Source organism: Pantherophis guttatus, chromosome 5, assembly GCF_059756535.1.
Source record: "Pantherophis guttatus breed Tessera chromosome 5, ASM5975653v1, whole genome shotgun sequence".
Taxonomy (NCBI): domain Eukaryota; kingdom Metazoa; phylum Chordata; class Lepidosauria; order Squamata; family Colubridae; genus Pantherophis; species Pantherophis guttatus.
This window is the reverse complement of record NC_142067.1, coordinates 82,551,487-82,565,853: the sequence shown is the minus strand read 5'-3', so window position 1 is coordinate 82,565,853 and position 14,367 is coordinate 82,551,487. Positions and strand designations below refer to the sequence as shown.

The window sequence follows — 14,367 nt, the reverse complement described above, 5'->3', positions numbered from 1 at the left end:
CTGTGCAAGCCCTCCAGTAAAGCCCTCATTTCCTGGACTTTTCCCTTATTTGTACACTTCAGGACTTCCCTGGTGTTTTACTACCCTTGTTCTGCGGCCTCGCCTGGGGCCTTTTCCTCAGCCCTGAGGGAAAGTGGATTCAACGGTTATCGCTTTCTGCCTAGCAACTGCTTTCACGCCTGCGCAAAGGACTTTTAGAGGCCGATTTTCCTCTCTGCTGGCAATTGCAAGCCTTTAATTGCTGGCCTTGGGCAGCACTCTGCTAATTTTTCACTACTCCTTCCAACCACCCCTCCCCTCTTCTCCTGGACTTACCTGCTGGATTTGTTTGGCTCTGCCCATTCATTAGTTGATCCTCAGTTAGTTCCTGTTTAAAAAAGAAAAAAAAGAAAATCATTAACTATATAAATATATACTTACTTGGAATTAATATTCATATTTTGTTATAAAATAATAATAATAATAATAATATAATAAAATAAAATAAAATAAGAAGAATAAATAAAGAAGCCCTAATATGGCGGAACGTGATCTCTCATCGGAACTGGAGGATAACCACAGTTCCCCTGAACGCCATCTTGAACAGACCAGACAGCGCAAGAAGTCCCGGAAACGTCCTTCTCATCCATCATCTTCGTCTGGCGCTCCGCTTTCCAAAAAGACCAAGCCTTCGTCTGCTGCGGCCAAAGATGCTTCCAGGAGGCACAAAGCCCTGGAGCGACAGTTTGAGAAGGCGCGCAACCAGTCCACTCAGGCTTTGCTCTCGCACTTACCAGCCCCGCTTTCGCCTGTGGCTGAAGCTAGTGTCCAAGCCATCCATCAGGCTGCTCAACCACTTTTACAGCCGTTGTATCATCAGCCTGACATGGAATTTTTCCCTGAGGCGATTCCGACCCACTGCATGGGACCGGTGGACCTCTCGTGCAATTCCTCTCATTCCCGGCGCTCTCAGCCGGAGGCCACTTTTACCCCCACGGCTGCGGGTTTGCGCGCTACAGAGCCGGGCCCCCCACCCTTTCCTTATGATATTAATTGGATCATATCTGACACTGTTACCCGCACCCTGGCAGCAAGCTCTCAACAAGCAGCGCCATATGCGGCTTGGCCTCCGCCACAATTTCCTCCGCCTCTGGCCCGGGCCTCGCAGCCGGGCCCTATCCAGTATCCCACCATGGCTCGCATGTCCGATTCCCATCCAGACTATGCACATGGCGGGGAGTCGTCTTCGGAGGAGGGAGAAGCCGATCCATCGGATATGGAATTATCAGATGATGCCGATATGCCACCCGAAAAGCCAGCCTTCTCTGGGCTCTTTAGACCCTCGTTATTCAAGTCGCTCCTGCACAAGGCCAAATTGGCCACGAATATGGCAGACCCAGCCCCTCAGGTTGATCAGCCTGGTCCCTCTCAACAACATGAGGCCTTGTTTACGGCACCTAAGCCGGAAGCGGACTTTATTCCGTGCCCACAGCTCTTTTCTGAGGTGGTCCAACGATCCTGGTCCACGCCTTCCTCCTTACCTGCTCCATCGGGCCTAGACAAGAAATTGTACTGTTCGGCGCCTAGTCTCCAGGAACTTCTTCAGCTGCCTACCGTAGACGCTCCAGTGGCCAATTTGACTGCTTCCTCGGTAATCTCCAACGATGTCGCCGATGGGTTGCGCTCGGAAGATCGAAAAGCTGAGTTTGCCTTTCGCCGTACACACAATGTGGCCGCCTGGGCGGTTAGGGCCGCCACCTCGGCTTCCTTCTTCAGCCGCGCATCCTTAATCTGGCTCCGCCAACTTCTGGAGCACCTCCCTCCTGCTGATTCACGCCTCCGCCAAGATGTCAACAAACTGGTGGCGGCTACTGAATATACGGCGGACGCTTCGCTCAATGCCACGAAGTTTGCTTCGCGCGCCCTGGTGTCATCCGTCACATCTCGCCGTTTATTATGGCTTAAGAACTGGAGAGCTGATGCCAAGTCTAGATGGCGCCTCGCCTCAACTCCGTATAAAGATTCCCGTCTCTTTGGGGAAGCCTTGGACCCCAGCCTTGTTGAGGACAAGGATAAACGGAAGGTAATGCCATCTTCTTACAGAAGGGCAAATCGAAAACCTTCGTCATACTCCACCAGGCAGCTCTTTCGTACCGACACAGGACCTCCCGGGTCCTTCTCTTCCAGGCCCTACTATCAAGGGTTCGACCGTTCTTCCGATAGATCTTCCTTCAGAGACTGTGGACGGAAGGCTCCAGCACCCAAACGGCCCTTCCGAGGCACAGGCTCCCGTGCCTTTAGAAGGGGAAAATGACTACACCCATCTTCCCATTGGCGGCCGTCTGACTCATTTTCTTCCCCAGTGGGAGGTCTCGACAACGGACGCCTGGGTACTCCAGACGGTCCATCTGGGCCTTACCCTGGAATTCCGCTCCCACCCTCCCTCCCACTTTGTCCAATGCCCTCTTTCGTCCAACCTGGACAAGCGCCAACTAATGGAGGCAGAAATCCATCATCTGCTCCAAATTCGAGCCATAGAACCGGTCCCGCCCCATCATTGCGGGACCGGCTTCTACTCAATTTTCTTCCTGGTCCCCAAAGCGTCGGGAGGTCACAGGGGCATCTTAGACCTCAAGAGGCTGAACGAATTTATCGTATACCATCAGTTCAAAATGGAGTCCCTCCGCTCGATACTGGCTTCCATTCGACCAGCGGACTGGATGACGTCTATCGATTTGAAAGAGGCGTACCTCCACGTGCCCATACGACTGTCCCATCGTCGTTACCTCCGCTTTGCCTACAACAACAGGCATTACCAATACAGGGCAATGCCCTTCGGCCTCTCCTCTGCCCCCAGAACCTTTACAAAGCTCCTGGCAGCAGTGGCTGCCCACCTACGTCAACATCCGGTACGGCTCCACTGCTACTTGGACGACATCCTGGTGCTCTCCCCTTCCCCGGCCCGGGCCTCTCGAGACCTGGGAGTGGTGTGTCACTGCCTTCGTCATCATGGCTTCTCCATCAACATTCCGAAGAGCCAATTGCAGCCCACCACTCGAATCTCTCACCTAGGGACGATAATAGACTCAGTGAAGGGCCAGGTGTTCCTGTCAACAGATCGGTGCTCCAGTCTCCAATCACTAACATCACAGGTCCTCTCCTCCAGGAAGGTGGCGTTGCAGCTCCTGTCCCGCCTCCTCGGAAAAATGATATCCTGCCTATCCGTCGTCCCTTGGGCTGGGTTTCACTCCCGCCAGCTCCAACGGTTCCTCCTTCCCTTTCAGAGGACCAGACGAAGCAACTCTTCCGCCCGGGTGTCCCTCCCTCCGGACGTCTCACTGTCCCTTACCTGGTGGTCTTCCCAGAGCTTACGGCAGGGCTCCCACTTTCAGAACCTGCAGCTCCTGGTAGTGACAACGGACGCCAGCCTGACAGGATGGGGAGGTCACCTTCTCTCTCAAGTTGCCCAGGGTACATGGTCACCAGAGGAGCGCCGCAAAGGGATCAACTGGCTGGAGCTCCGCGCGATCCGCCTCTCCCTCCAGCGATTCCAGGGGATCGTGTCGGGGCACCATGTCCTGATACGTACGGACAATGTAACAGCAAAGGCACACGTGAACCGCCAGGGGGGGACCCGCTCGGGACCACTTATGGAGGAAACGACTCTGCTTCTGATCTGGGCAGAGGTGCATGTCCTGTCCCTAACAGCGGAGCACATTGCCGGAACCACAAACATCACAGCGGACTGGCTCAGCAGGCAACACCTGGATCCCGCCGAGTGGCACCTTCACCCGGATCTGTTCACCGAGATCGTCCGCAGATTCGGCAGGCCTCTGGTGGATCTATTTGCCAGCCGCGACAACACGCACCTTCCCCGGTTCTTCAGCCGGTACCAGTGCCCTCAGGCGATAGGAGTCAACGCACTCGCCTCTCCCTGGCCCAGAGGTCTCCTCTATGCCTTCCCTCCTCTCCCACTCCTTCCTCGTTTGATCCGCAGGATTATAGCAGACAAGGCCGACGTCGTCCTGGTCGCACCACACTGGCCTCGGAGGCCCTGGTTTGCGGATTTGATGGAACTATCAGTGGAACGTCCATGGCGGATTCCAGGGGACAGGGTCGTCCTCAGCCAGGGGGTCATTCTGCACCCAGATCCTCAATGGTTGCAGTTGACCGCCTGGCGCTTGAGAGGATCTTGCTGAGGAGAGTCAACGTGCCTAGCAACGCGATTCCCACTATTCAAGCGTCCAGGCGACCGTCTACGTGCCGCATTTATAATGCTACCTGGGCTTCCTTTTGTTCCTGGTGCGCCAAATCCCACCTGGACCCAACATCTGCATCCATCCCTGAGGTGTTGGGATTCCTACAGGATGGTCTGGACAAGCGCCTTGCGTCTAGTACTCTTCGTCGACAGGTGGCTGCGCTCAGTACTGTCCTGTCTGCCTCCGCAACACTTCCCCTCTCGCAGGACCCTACGATTCGCGCCTTCCTTAGAGGGGCAGCCAACCTGCACCCACCTGTTATACATCGCTACCCGACTTGGGATTTGACTCTGGTCCTTCAGGCTCTCATGCATCCCCCATTTGAGCCTCTCGCTTCCATCAGCCTCCATTTTCTGACCCTTAAGGTAGCGTTCCTGGTCGCAGTTACTTCGGCCCGCCGAATATCTGAACTCGCGGCCCTATCGGTGAGAAGCGACCTCTGTGTCTTTCACACAAATCGTGTGGTACTGAGACTAGACCCCTCGTTTCTGCCTAAAGTAAATTCTTCATTCCATCGAGCCCAGGAATTGATCCTACTGGACTTCTGCCCCGAACCTCGACATCCTAAGGAAGCAAACTGGCACCTCTTAGATGTCCGATGGGCCCTGCGCAGGTATATTAAACGAACAGAGCATTTCCGAAAATCTGAATCGCTCTTCATTTCCTTTCTGCCCGCCTCCATGGGTCGGAAGGTTTCTTCCACGACGATTGGGAGATGGATTAAATCCTGCATCTCCAGGGCTTACTCGGCTCGGAACAGACCGGTTCCGCAAAGAATACTTCCGCACTCCACCAGGAGCGCCGCCACCACGGCCGCTTGGGCCACTAATGCCTCCGTCTCCGACATCTGCAGAGCGGCTACCTGGTCATCCTTGAATCCCTTCATCAGGCACTACAAGGTGGACTCCTTTGCCTCGGCGGAGGCATCCTTTGGCCGCCGGGTGCTCCAAGCTGTGTGCAACTCTTCAGACGATGTGCAGCAGCCTGTTTCCCCCCCTGTCTGAACTTGCTTGGGTAAATCCCGAAGCTTTGGATTCTCCAAGCTGCGCGTTGGAGAACGGACGTTGCTTACCTGAACGTCCTTTCTCGACGCACAGCTGGAGAATCCAACCCACCCAGATTGGCTGCTGAACCTTATTCTTACGCTCTACTGCTCCTTACTTCGTGAACAAAACTGGGACTTGGTTGAGCAAGTGGGCGTGTCTAAAGAAAAAACTCTTAAAGGAACACACTCAGTGTAGGCTATCCAACTACTGAACTACCCGAAGCTTTGGATTCTCCAGCTGCGCGTCGAGAAGGGACGTTCAGGTAAGCAACGTCTGTTTTTTTCAAGGAAGGAAAAAAAGAAGGAATATTGCCACAGGATTTAGTTCATTTTGCTTAAATCTGGACATTTATAAAACTGCTATTCCAAAACTCAGTATCATTACATGTTAATTGTAGACAATTAATATTTAATTCAAATTTGATCTTACTCAATGTCCATGTTTCTTTCACAGAAAAGAAAGACAAAAAAGTGTCTAATATAAACTGTACTATGGGAATCTTATTTTCTAATAGTTTTATCATGAAAATGATGTTTTTTACCTAAATGTAGTTGAGATCCACTAGCAGTTTCATGTTTAGAGTGAGTTATACTGTTGCATCATTTGATATTATGAATAGTTTTATTTCCTCACAGTGTTATTAACAAATTATCTTACATTTTAGTTGCTCAAGAATCAAACATACTTAAAATGAGACCAAGATCCAGGTAAGTAAACAAAAATAAAAAGTCAATCTTATCAGTATTTATTTTGCTGTTTTTGCAACAAATTGCAATTTTAAAGTAGACCAAGAGATTTAGCTATTACAATAATTCAGATAACACTTTTGAAGTGGACTTATTTTATTTTTGAATGCCTTTTGACTGACAACTTCTGTGCCCGATAGCGTTGATATAAAAATACATCACATAAACTGTTTTAGATAGAATTCACTCCTCAAAAATGAGCATTTCATTTAGTAAATAGTACTTTTCTTTTATTTCTGCAGTTTTAATTGCCTAAAAGTTTTTATGATATAGTTTACTAGATAATTGTACTTTCCCACATTATTTTGTCTTTGTGAAATGCATGGATTGTATTTATTCTACTTACAAAAATGGAAACATGTCACTGTAAATTTATAAATAATATAAGAAAAACAAAATATAGTGGTAAATATACAGTTACATATACATATACATATACAGTTACAACATATACAGTTGAAAGTTCCTTGTGATAATTATTTATATACTTTTCACATTTAAAGAAGGCCACATCTAATCCTTACTTCAATAAATGCCATACCTAACTTTTTTTTATCTTGACCTTATAATGAAGCTACAAGTACTAAGAAAGCCTAAGAAAGTTAAACTGTATAAACAAAGTAGGTAACTGTCATTCAGAAAATATTTTCTATTATTCTTCCTATAGTATTAAGATTAAATAGAGAAAAAAAAAGTATCAACAAAATAAGGTATTCTTTTGGGGGGTAATAGTTTTTATTGTTTCTAAATGACAATCTATGCACTTTTTAACCAGATGGTTTTAATAAGTGTCAGAATATAGATATATTAGTGGATTAAATTTTATTCCTTCTCGCATACTTTAGAAAATTAAATCCCTGTGTAAGAATATGTCCACTATATAGTTCCCATTCAAAATGTGTGGTCCAAGGTATTTGAAATATGCATGTTTCCAAGAGTAAAGACTGATTTGAAAGCAATAAAACAAAACAAAATTAACTCTAGCGCCAACTTTTCAAAAGTTAGTTTTATTTGAGTTGTAGTTGCTAAATTCTGCCTCTTTTTAATTCACTTTTGGAAAGGGTCTTCAAAGTGCCTGGGAATGTGAACAGCATTTGGGTCTAGTTGAATGGAGTCCCCTTCTGCTTCTTTTGTTTATTCATTTTGGTTCATCATTTTCTCTATTGGATTTTGTTTTTGTTTCTTTGTGTTTTTTTAATGATGTGTGGTCACAAAAGTCTGTAGAGATTCTCAGTCATCCAGGTCATGGTTGTCCCAAAGGTGCTTTTTCAGGAGGCAACTGGACTTCCTTGTTTTTTCTTTTGAAGATGTTTAACTTCTTGGATGAGAAGCGAAACGTCTTCAAAAGAAAAAACAAGGAAGTCCAGTTGCCTCCTGAAAAAAGCATCTTTGGGACTATGTGTGATCATCTTTTATTAATGTTTATTTTTCTTAAATACCTCCTGGAATCACATTAGTTGAGAAGTCAGAGGCCTTATAAAAGTGTGAAATAAATAACTGCAACTCCTCAGAGCAGACTTTTCCTATGATTTTGCAGCAGCTACAAAGCGTAGTCACATAATCCTTGAAAAAGACATCACTGCTTGATGGATGCTACATTCATGGTCCTCCACACTCCAAAGTATTTTTTGGTATCAAATACAAAAAGTGGCACAGCCCCCTCTGAATACATTGTTCCTCACGTATTCCTTATTTTTTGTATGTATTTCCTGGAAACGTATTACTTCCAGTTTAAACAAATTATTTCCCTTAGCAGTTTGCCAGATACTAAATTGAGTTATCTTTTAAAAAATTAGGGTAAGAAGTCAGAGGCAGATGTGCAAGTGTCTGTAAATGACTATATACTGTAAATGACTATATATATATATATTCATTTTGTATATATAAAATATGTATCTGAATTTTCCTAAAAACAAAGTCCTACTTTGGAGTAACAGCACTCCAGGTACTCTATGGAACAGTCTTATCCTGTTTACTGTTACTCTAATCACCCTTAAGAAGAAGACATTATTTTATAAGCACCCATTCATTCAATTCTCCATTAAGGAGGTGTTGATGAATCATCACCCTTAAGAAGAAGACATTATTTTATAAGCACCCATTTATTCAATTCTCCATTAAGGAGGTGTTGATGAATCATACAAAGCAGTTCAATTTCAGACAAGGTATCAGGACCCTGTCCAAACAGACAAGTAGGGATATATCATAATTTAATGAATAGCTTCCAATATAATTGTAAGACATGCTGGTTAAGGTATTTATGATATACAAGTGGGACTGAGAAGACTCAGTCATTGGGTGACTTTGGGTCAATAGTACATTCTATGCAAAACTGCATCTAGGACATCTCACCCTGGCCAATTAGTCCTGGCCAACTTGCCATGACCATCTTGCCGCAGCCAACTCAGCATGGCCAACTTGCCGCAGGACAAGAGTTACAGTAATATCAAGAAATGGTGGAATAGAATAATTAAAGAAGAGATGCCAAAGGAGGGACAAAATGAAATGTGAATGGCAAAAATATTTTTTAATAATTCTAAATAATTAAATAGAAATGTTGAATTGTCCTGGGGCAAATTGTCGCATTTTGGGCAAAACTACCTCACAAGGTTTTTGTGCAGATAAAATGAAGGGATTGTCATGTAATTGTCATCTTTCAGCTCTTGTATGAAAGATAAGATATATCCTTGATGAGTCATGAATGAGAGTATAATGAAAAAGAGTGGTTAGAACTATTCGCAGTATGAGCAAAAACCATCAATAATTTTTCTTTTTTTCAATTTCATATTTTTCCTCTGAGGTCTTATTCTAGCACATCTGTTGAAGATACAGTGAACAAAGGGGGAGAACCACCAGTTCCCCCACCACGACCTCAAAAATCACATTCCAGAGCTTCCTCTTTAGACCTAAATAGAATTTTCCAGCAAAACACTCAAGGTAAGCTATAGAACGTTTTAAACTTCCCCAAAAGCTTAAATAATACTATAAAAAATTCAAACAGTTTAAATTCTTACCTGCAAAACATCTTCCCTATTTTTCCCATAGTACAGTGTTTTTTAAAGTGTGCTTCTAGAACCCCAAGACCCATTCAAGGGTTTGCAAAAATAAAGCTAGATTTTGTTATATGTTTAGTATGGTAAGCAAAGACTAAAATTCTTTTGGGGTCTTCGATAATTTTTAAAAGTGGGAAGGGAACCTGAAAGAAAATAATTTAAAAATACTGCTGTAGTACATGGAGTATTTAAATAGGTGATCCTTGGTAGCTGCAATCTAGTTGATATTTTAAATATATAAATGAAATGTAATAGAACCAATGCCACAAAGAAATTATGTAACACCAACTGCGAACTTTTCAGTGGAGTTACTAAAGACACTGACTCTTTTTAGCTTATAACTTATAACAGTTCTTTTAGTGACCATTCAAAGTTACAATGGCACTGAAAAACGTGACTCATGATTGTTTTCACACTTACAACCGTTGCAGCATTCCTATGCTCATATGCTATGCTATGATCATAATTCTGATGCTTATCAACTGACTCATATTTATAATGGCTGTAGTGTCCCAGAGTCATGTAACCCCTTTTTGCAACCTTCTGACAAAGTCATTGGGGAAGACTGATTCACTTAACAACCTTATTACTAACTTAACAACTGCTGTGATTCACTTAACAACTGTGGAAGAAAGGTCATAAAATGGGGCAAAACTCATTTAACAAATTTCTTGCTTAACAACAGAAATTTTGAGCTCAGTTGTAGTCGTAAATCAAAGACTACCTGTAGTACGCAAATGATAAATGAAATGATATCATGCATGTACCTGTTTTTATATTGATACAATAGTGTATTGTTGAAGATAATAAACTCTTGTTAATTATCAAAACAACTTTAACCCATTTTAATTCTTTGACCATACCATATGATAATCAGCTATTGCTGCCTCTTATATACCTTTTTGTACCTCATAATGTATCACAAATTCATCAGATTCTTTATAGTTTAAATACATTGCCAAATATGGCTTAAGAGAACATGATTATAGGTTAGCATAGTTTTTAGGAGGTTTGGTGGTGGTGGTGACAACGATAGTAATAACTCTCAGCAGCTGTCTAGATATTTTTTTCCTTTGGATGTAATTTTTTTTTAAAAAAAACAAGACTGCTAATTTCAATTGAACCAGGTATTAATAGTCTTTTGAAAACGAGAGTTGGAGCCATCAGACTCTCAGGTGAGGCTCTTCCATACAGCAGATGCTGGGACCCGGAAAGTACATTTCCCTGTTCCCATAAAATGTTACTGTTTAATAGAGGGGACTTGAAACACTTAATATTTATTGGAAAGCAGTATTTTTGTATTCCTTCAAAAATTAAAGGCAATTGAATTCTATATTCACTTCCAGCAATTTGTAAATAAATCAGCCATGGTAAATTTCTACATTGTTAAACAATTCTTGCTGTATCTTTAGATTGTTTCCTGAGTTTGGATACACTATATTTGCACATGTGATTAAAACTTCAATACAAAGCAGTTTATATTCAAAAGACCAATCAGAGTGTAAACTTAATTTTGTGATCTAGGGAAAATCTAGGAGAAAAAATTGCAGAATTGCTGCAATTCTGGCAGAAAGACTAAAGAAGGTACTATATATTCATGAAGATCAATCTGGCTTTCTGCCAAAAAGACAGTTAAATGATAATGTGGGGACTGTTTTAAATATTATTGAATATTTACAACATCACAGTTAGAAACTGGCAGCTTTAATATTCTTGGATGCAGAGAAAACCTTTGACAATTTAAATTGAGCTTTTATGTTTAAAGTTTTGGAAGACATAGACTTTGGGGAATTTTATCCAAGGGATTAAAGCAGTTTATACATTACAGCAAGCAAAGTTTATTATTAATGGGGACTTAACCAAACCCTGTGAAATTCAAAAGGGTACGAGACAAGGATGCCCCCTATCTCCCTTATTGTTTATATTGATGTTGGAAGTTTTGAATAAAGATATTAGGCAAGATGAGAAAATAATAACTGGTATAAATGTTAAAAAGGACGTTTATAAATTGAGGGGATTTGCTGATGACATGGTTATATTTTTGCAAGACCCAAAACATAATATAGAATATTTGATGAGGAAATTAAATGAGTTTGGGGCTTTAACAGGTTTTAAAATAAATAAACAGAAAACAGCAATGCTTATTAAGAATATGACCTCTCAGGAGGGTGACATATTGTCTAAAAAGTCTGACTTTAAGGCTGAGAAAAAGATGAATTACCTGGGGGTTATACTGGCAAATACAAATGCAAAACTGTTTCAAAATAATTATGTGCCTCTTTGGAATGATATCAAAAAAGACTTATTGGGGTAAATTGCAATTATCATTACTGGGTAGAATTTGTGTAATTAAGATGAATGTTTTACCAAAAATGCTCTTTCTGTTTCAGACATTACCAATACTTCAAATTGATACTTCATTTAAACAATGGCAGATGGGTATCCAAGTTTATATGGCAAGGGAAAAAAACCAAGAATTAGATACAAATTACTGCAAGATGCTAAGGAAAGAGGAGGTTTGGGTTTACCAGACTTGGAATTGTATTTGATGCTTCCTGTTTGGTCTACCTAAAAGAGTGGGTTAATCTTCAGAAAAAGAGGTTACTCAATTTAGAGCGCCATCCATGAATTTGGATGGCACGGCTATTTATGGTATGACAAGGTTAAAGTAAATGTTGATTTTAATGACCTGTTTGTTAGACGTGCCATCCTAAGAGTTTAGAATAAATATAAAACAAGGGTTTTTATGAAGGTGCCTCTCTGGATGTACCCCCAGGAAGCTTTTTTTAAAAAGGAAATGGCGGTGAAGCCAGACTGGTGGACTTATGGTCAAATAGTATTTTTTATTTTGGTGATTCTATCCTCCTATCTGCCATTGGTTTACATACTTACTATTGAAAGAAGGATTCAAATTAGATAAAAGGAATTATGGGTTTTACTTTGTGAAAAATGAATTGGAAATCCTACTGCGTGATAGTGATGAACATATTATTGCTAAGACTTATAAATTGTTATTGAATTTGAATTTAGAGAATGAATATGTAAAGTATTGTATGATTCAGTGAATAAGAAACTTTGGATATAATGCTATTCTGGAACAATGGGAGAATATATGGATGACACTAAATTACAATTTAATTTTTTTTTTATGATATGTCATTGGTATTTAACACCAGATAAGTTGTCAAGAATGTATAAAGGTATTTCAGATGAATGTTGGAAATGTAAATATAAAGAAGGGACCTTTTATCATTTACGGTGGAGATGTGATAAAGCAAAGAAATATTGGAGTAGGATTCACATCTTAATACAGAAGATTCTCAAAGTTAATATACAGTAAAGATAAAACCAGAAACTTTTCTGCTGGGTTTAATGGAAAAAGACTTGGAAAAACAATTTGGAATTTTGATGTTATATAATGCAAGATTACTTTACACATAAAAATGAAAGGACAGTTTGATTCCTACAATGGATGAATCGTTGCAAAAGTTGATGGAGTTAGCAGAGATGGCCAAATTGATTGCTTTGATTAAAGAAAAGAATACAATTACTTTTGTTTTTATTTGGAATCCGCTTCTGGACTTTGTGCTTGAGGTGGGGAAAAAATAAAACTTTGATTTTGGCTTTTACTGATTAATAGCTTTGTTGTAGTAGAAATAGCTAGCTTATAATGTTATGTAAAAGTAAAAACTTGAGGTTTGATGTTACTATCATATTCTACTACACCAAAGGGAGTTAGAAGTCATTGCCTTTTTTTCTTTCTTCCCCTTGTCCCATACTTTTCCCTTTCCTTTTTCTTCCCCTATTTTCCTACTATTTTCTTTTGTATTTTTGTATTATATATTATTAATAAAAGAAATTAAGATATACAATCTAAAGGGGGGAGGGGAGATCCAGCATTAACAGCACTGAACTGTCTGCCTGTTATTTAGACAAACTCTTTGAATTTGAACAGGAAATCCAAGAAGAAACCAGCATGGTTGCACAAAGATCTCTCTGATAAATTGAAAGACAAAAGGGATAAATACAAAAAAAAAGGGGGGGGGGGAGAAAAAGGGACACATAACTATGGCAGAATATCAGAGGATAACCCAGAGGTGAAGTCAGGAAAGCAAAGGCTCAGAATAAACAAAGACTTGCAACAACAGTCAAAGATAATTTTAAAAGTTTCTTTCAATATATAAATAATAGAAAAAAGTCAAGGAAACAGTCAGTCCACTAAAGAGAGAAGATGGCAAGGAAGTAACAGGCAGTAGAAAGAAAGCAGAGCTGCTTAACTCATTCTTTCCATCAGTTTTCACAGAAAAAGAAACTATAGCCTAATTTACCAAAAACGTAACTGTAAAAGACAGACTAGAAATAAAAATTAAAATAAGCAAGAAAATGGTAAGAGAACACCTATCTGATCTTGATGAATAAAAATCACCAGGACCTGATGGATTACATCCCAGAGTTCTAAAGGAGCTGGCAGATGTTACCTCAGAACTATTGTACCATATCTTTAAAAAATCGTGGAGCACCAGGGAACTGCCAGAGGATTGGAAAAGAGCTGATATTGTTCCCAGCTTCAAAAAAGGAAAAATAACAAACCCAGGAAACTACAAACCAATCAGTCTAACATCAATACCTGGGAAGATATTGGAAAAAAATAATTTTAAAAAACCCAGATCTGTGAACATCTAGAAACAAAGTTATAACTAGTAGCTAAGTAGCTGAGACTAAGGTGTCCGGTAGGCCATGGGTGGCAAACAACTGTCTTAGCTCCCTAATGACAGCGTCGGTGGTAGTGGTTTTCATGAGTCTGATCTCCAACCACTTGGAGAAAGCATCCATGACGACCATAAATACCTGCCCATGGAATGGGCCAGCGAAATCTATGTGTATCCTGGACCAGGGACCCTGGGGCCGTTCCCATTCCCTGACTGGTGCTGTGGGGGGGGTCTGGCCTAGACTCCTGGCAGGGCTGGCATTTCCCCACCCACTCAGTGATGTCCTTATCCATTAAGGGCCACCAAATGTAACTCCTAGCTAACCCCTTCATCCTTACAATCCCGGGGTGCCCCTCATGCAACAGATTCAAAACTTTTTCCCTTAGGCACAAGGAAACAATGACCCGATCGCCCCACAATAGACAACCCCCTTGCATAGTCAGTTCGCCCTTTTTGTTAGCAAAATATTTGAATTCCCCGCCCTCAGTCTTTTCCGGCCAATTCGAATGGTGCAGGCCTCAAGATCCTCGGATTTTGCGCTCTTCCTGTAGCCGCCCTTCGGATTGGTTCCCCTC

The 14,367-nt window shown here is 41.8% G+C and overlaps 1 protein-coding gene across 6 annotated transcripts in view; it reads left to right on the top strand.

The window, feature by feature from the left end:
* Positions 1 to 14,367, top strand: part of REPS2 (RALBP1 associated Eps domain containing 2) — a 227,911-nt gene that overhangs the window by 157,198 nt on the left and 56,346 nt on the right. For all 6 annotated transcript variants that reach the window (XR_015728266.1, XR_015728265.1, XM_087871424.1 and 3 more), the window contains 2 exons: positions 5,949 to 5,991; positions 8,831 to 8,967. Coding sequence is in view for 4 of the 6 variants with exons in the window: in XM_087871424.1 (XP_087727550.1) it covers positions 5,949 to 5,991; positions 8,831 to 8,967 (180 nt within the window). In the remaining 2 variants the exon portion in view is untranslated. The remainder of the gene's footprint in view (positions 1 to 5,948; positions 5,992 to 8,830; positions 8,968 to 14,367) is intronic.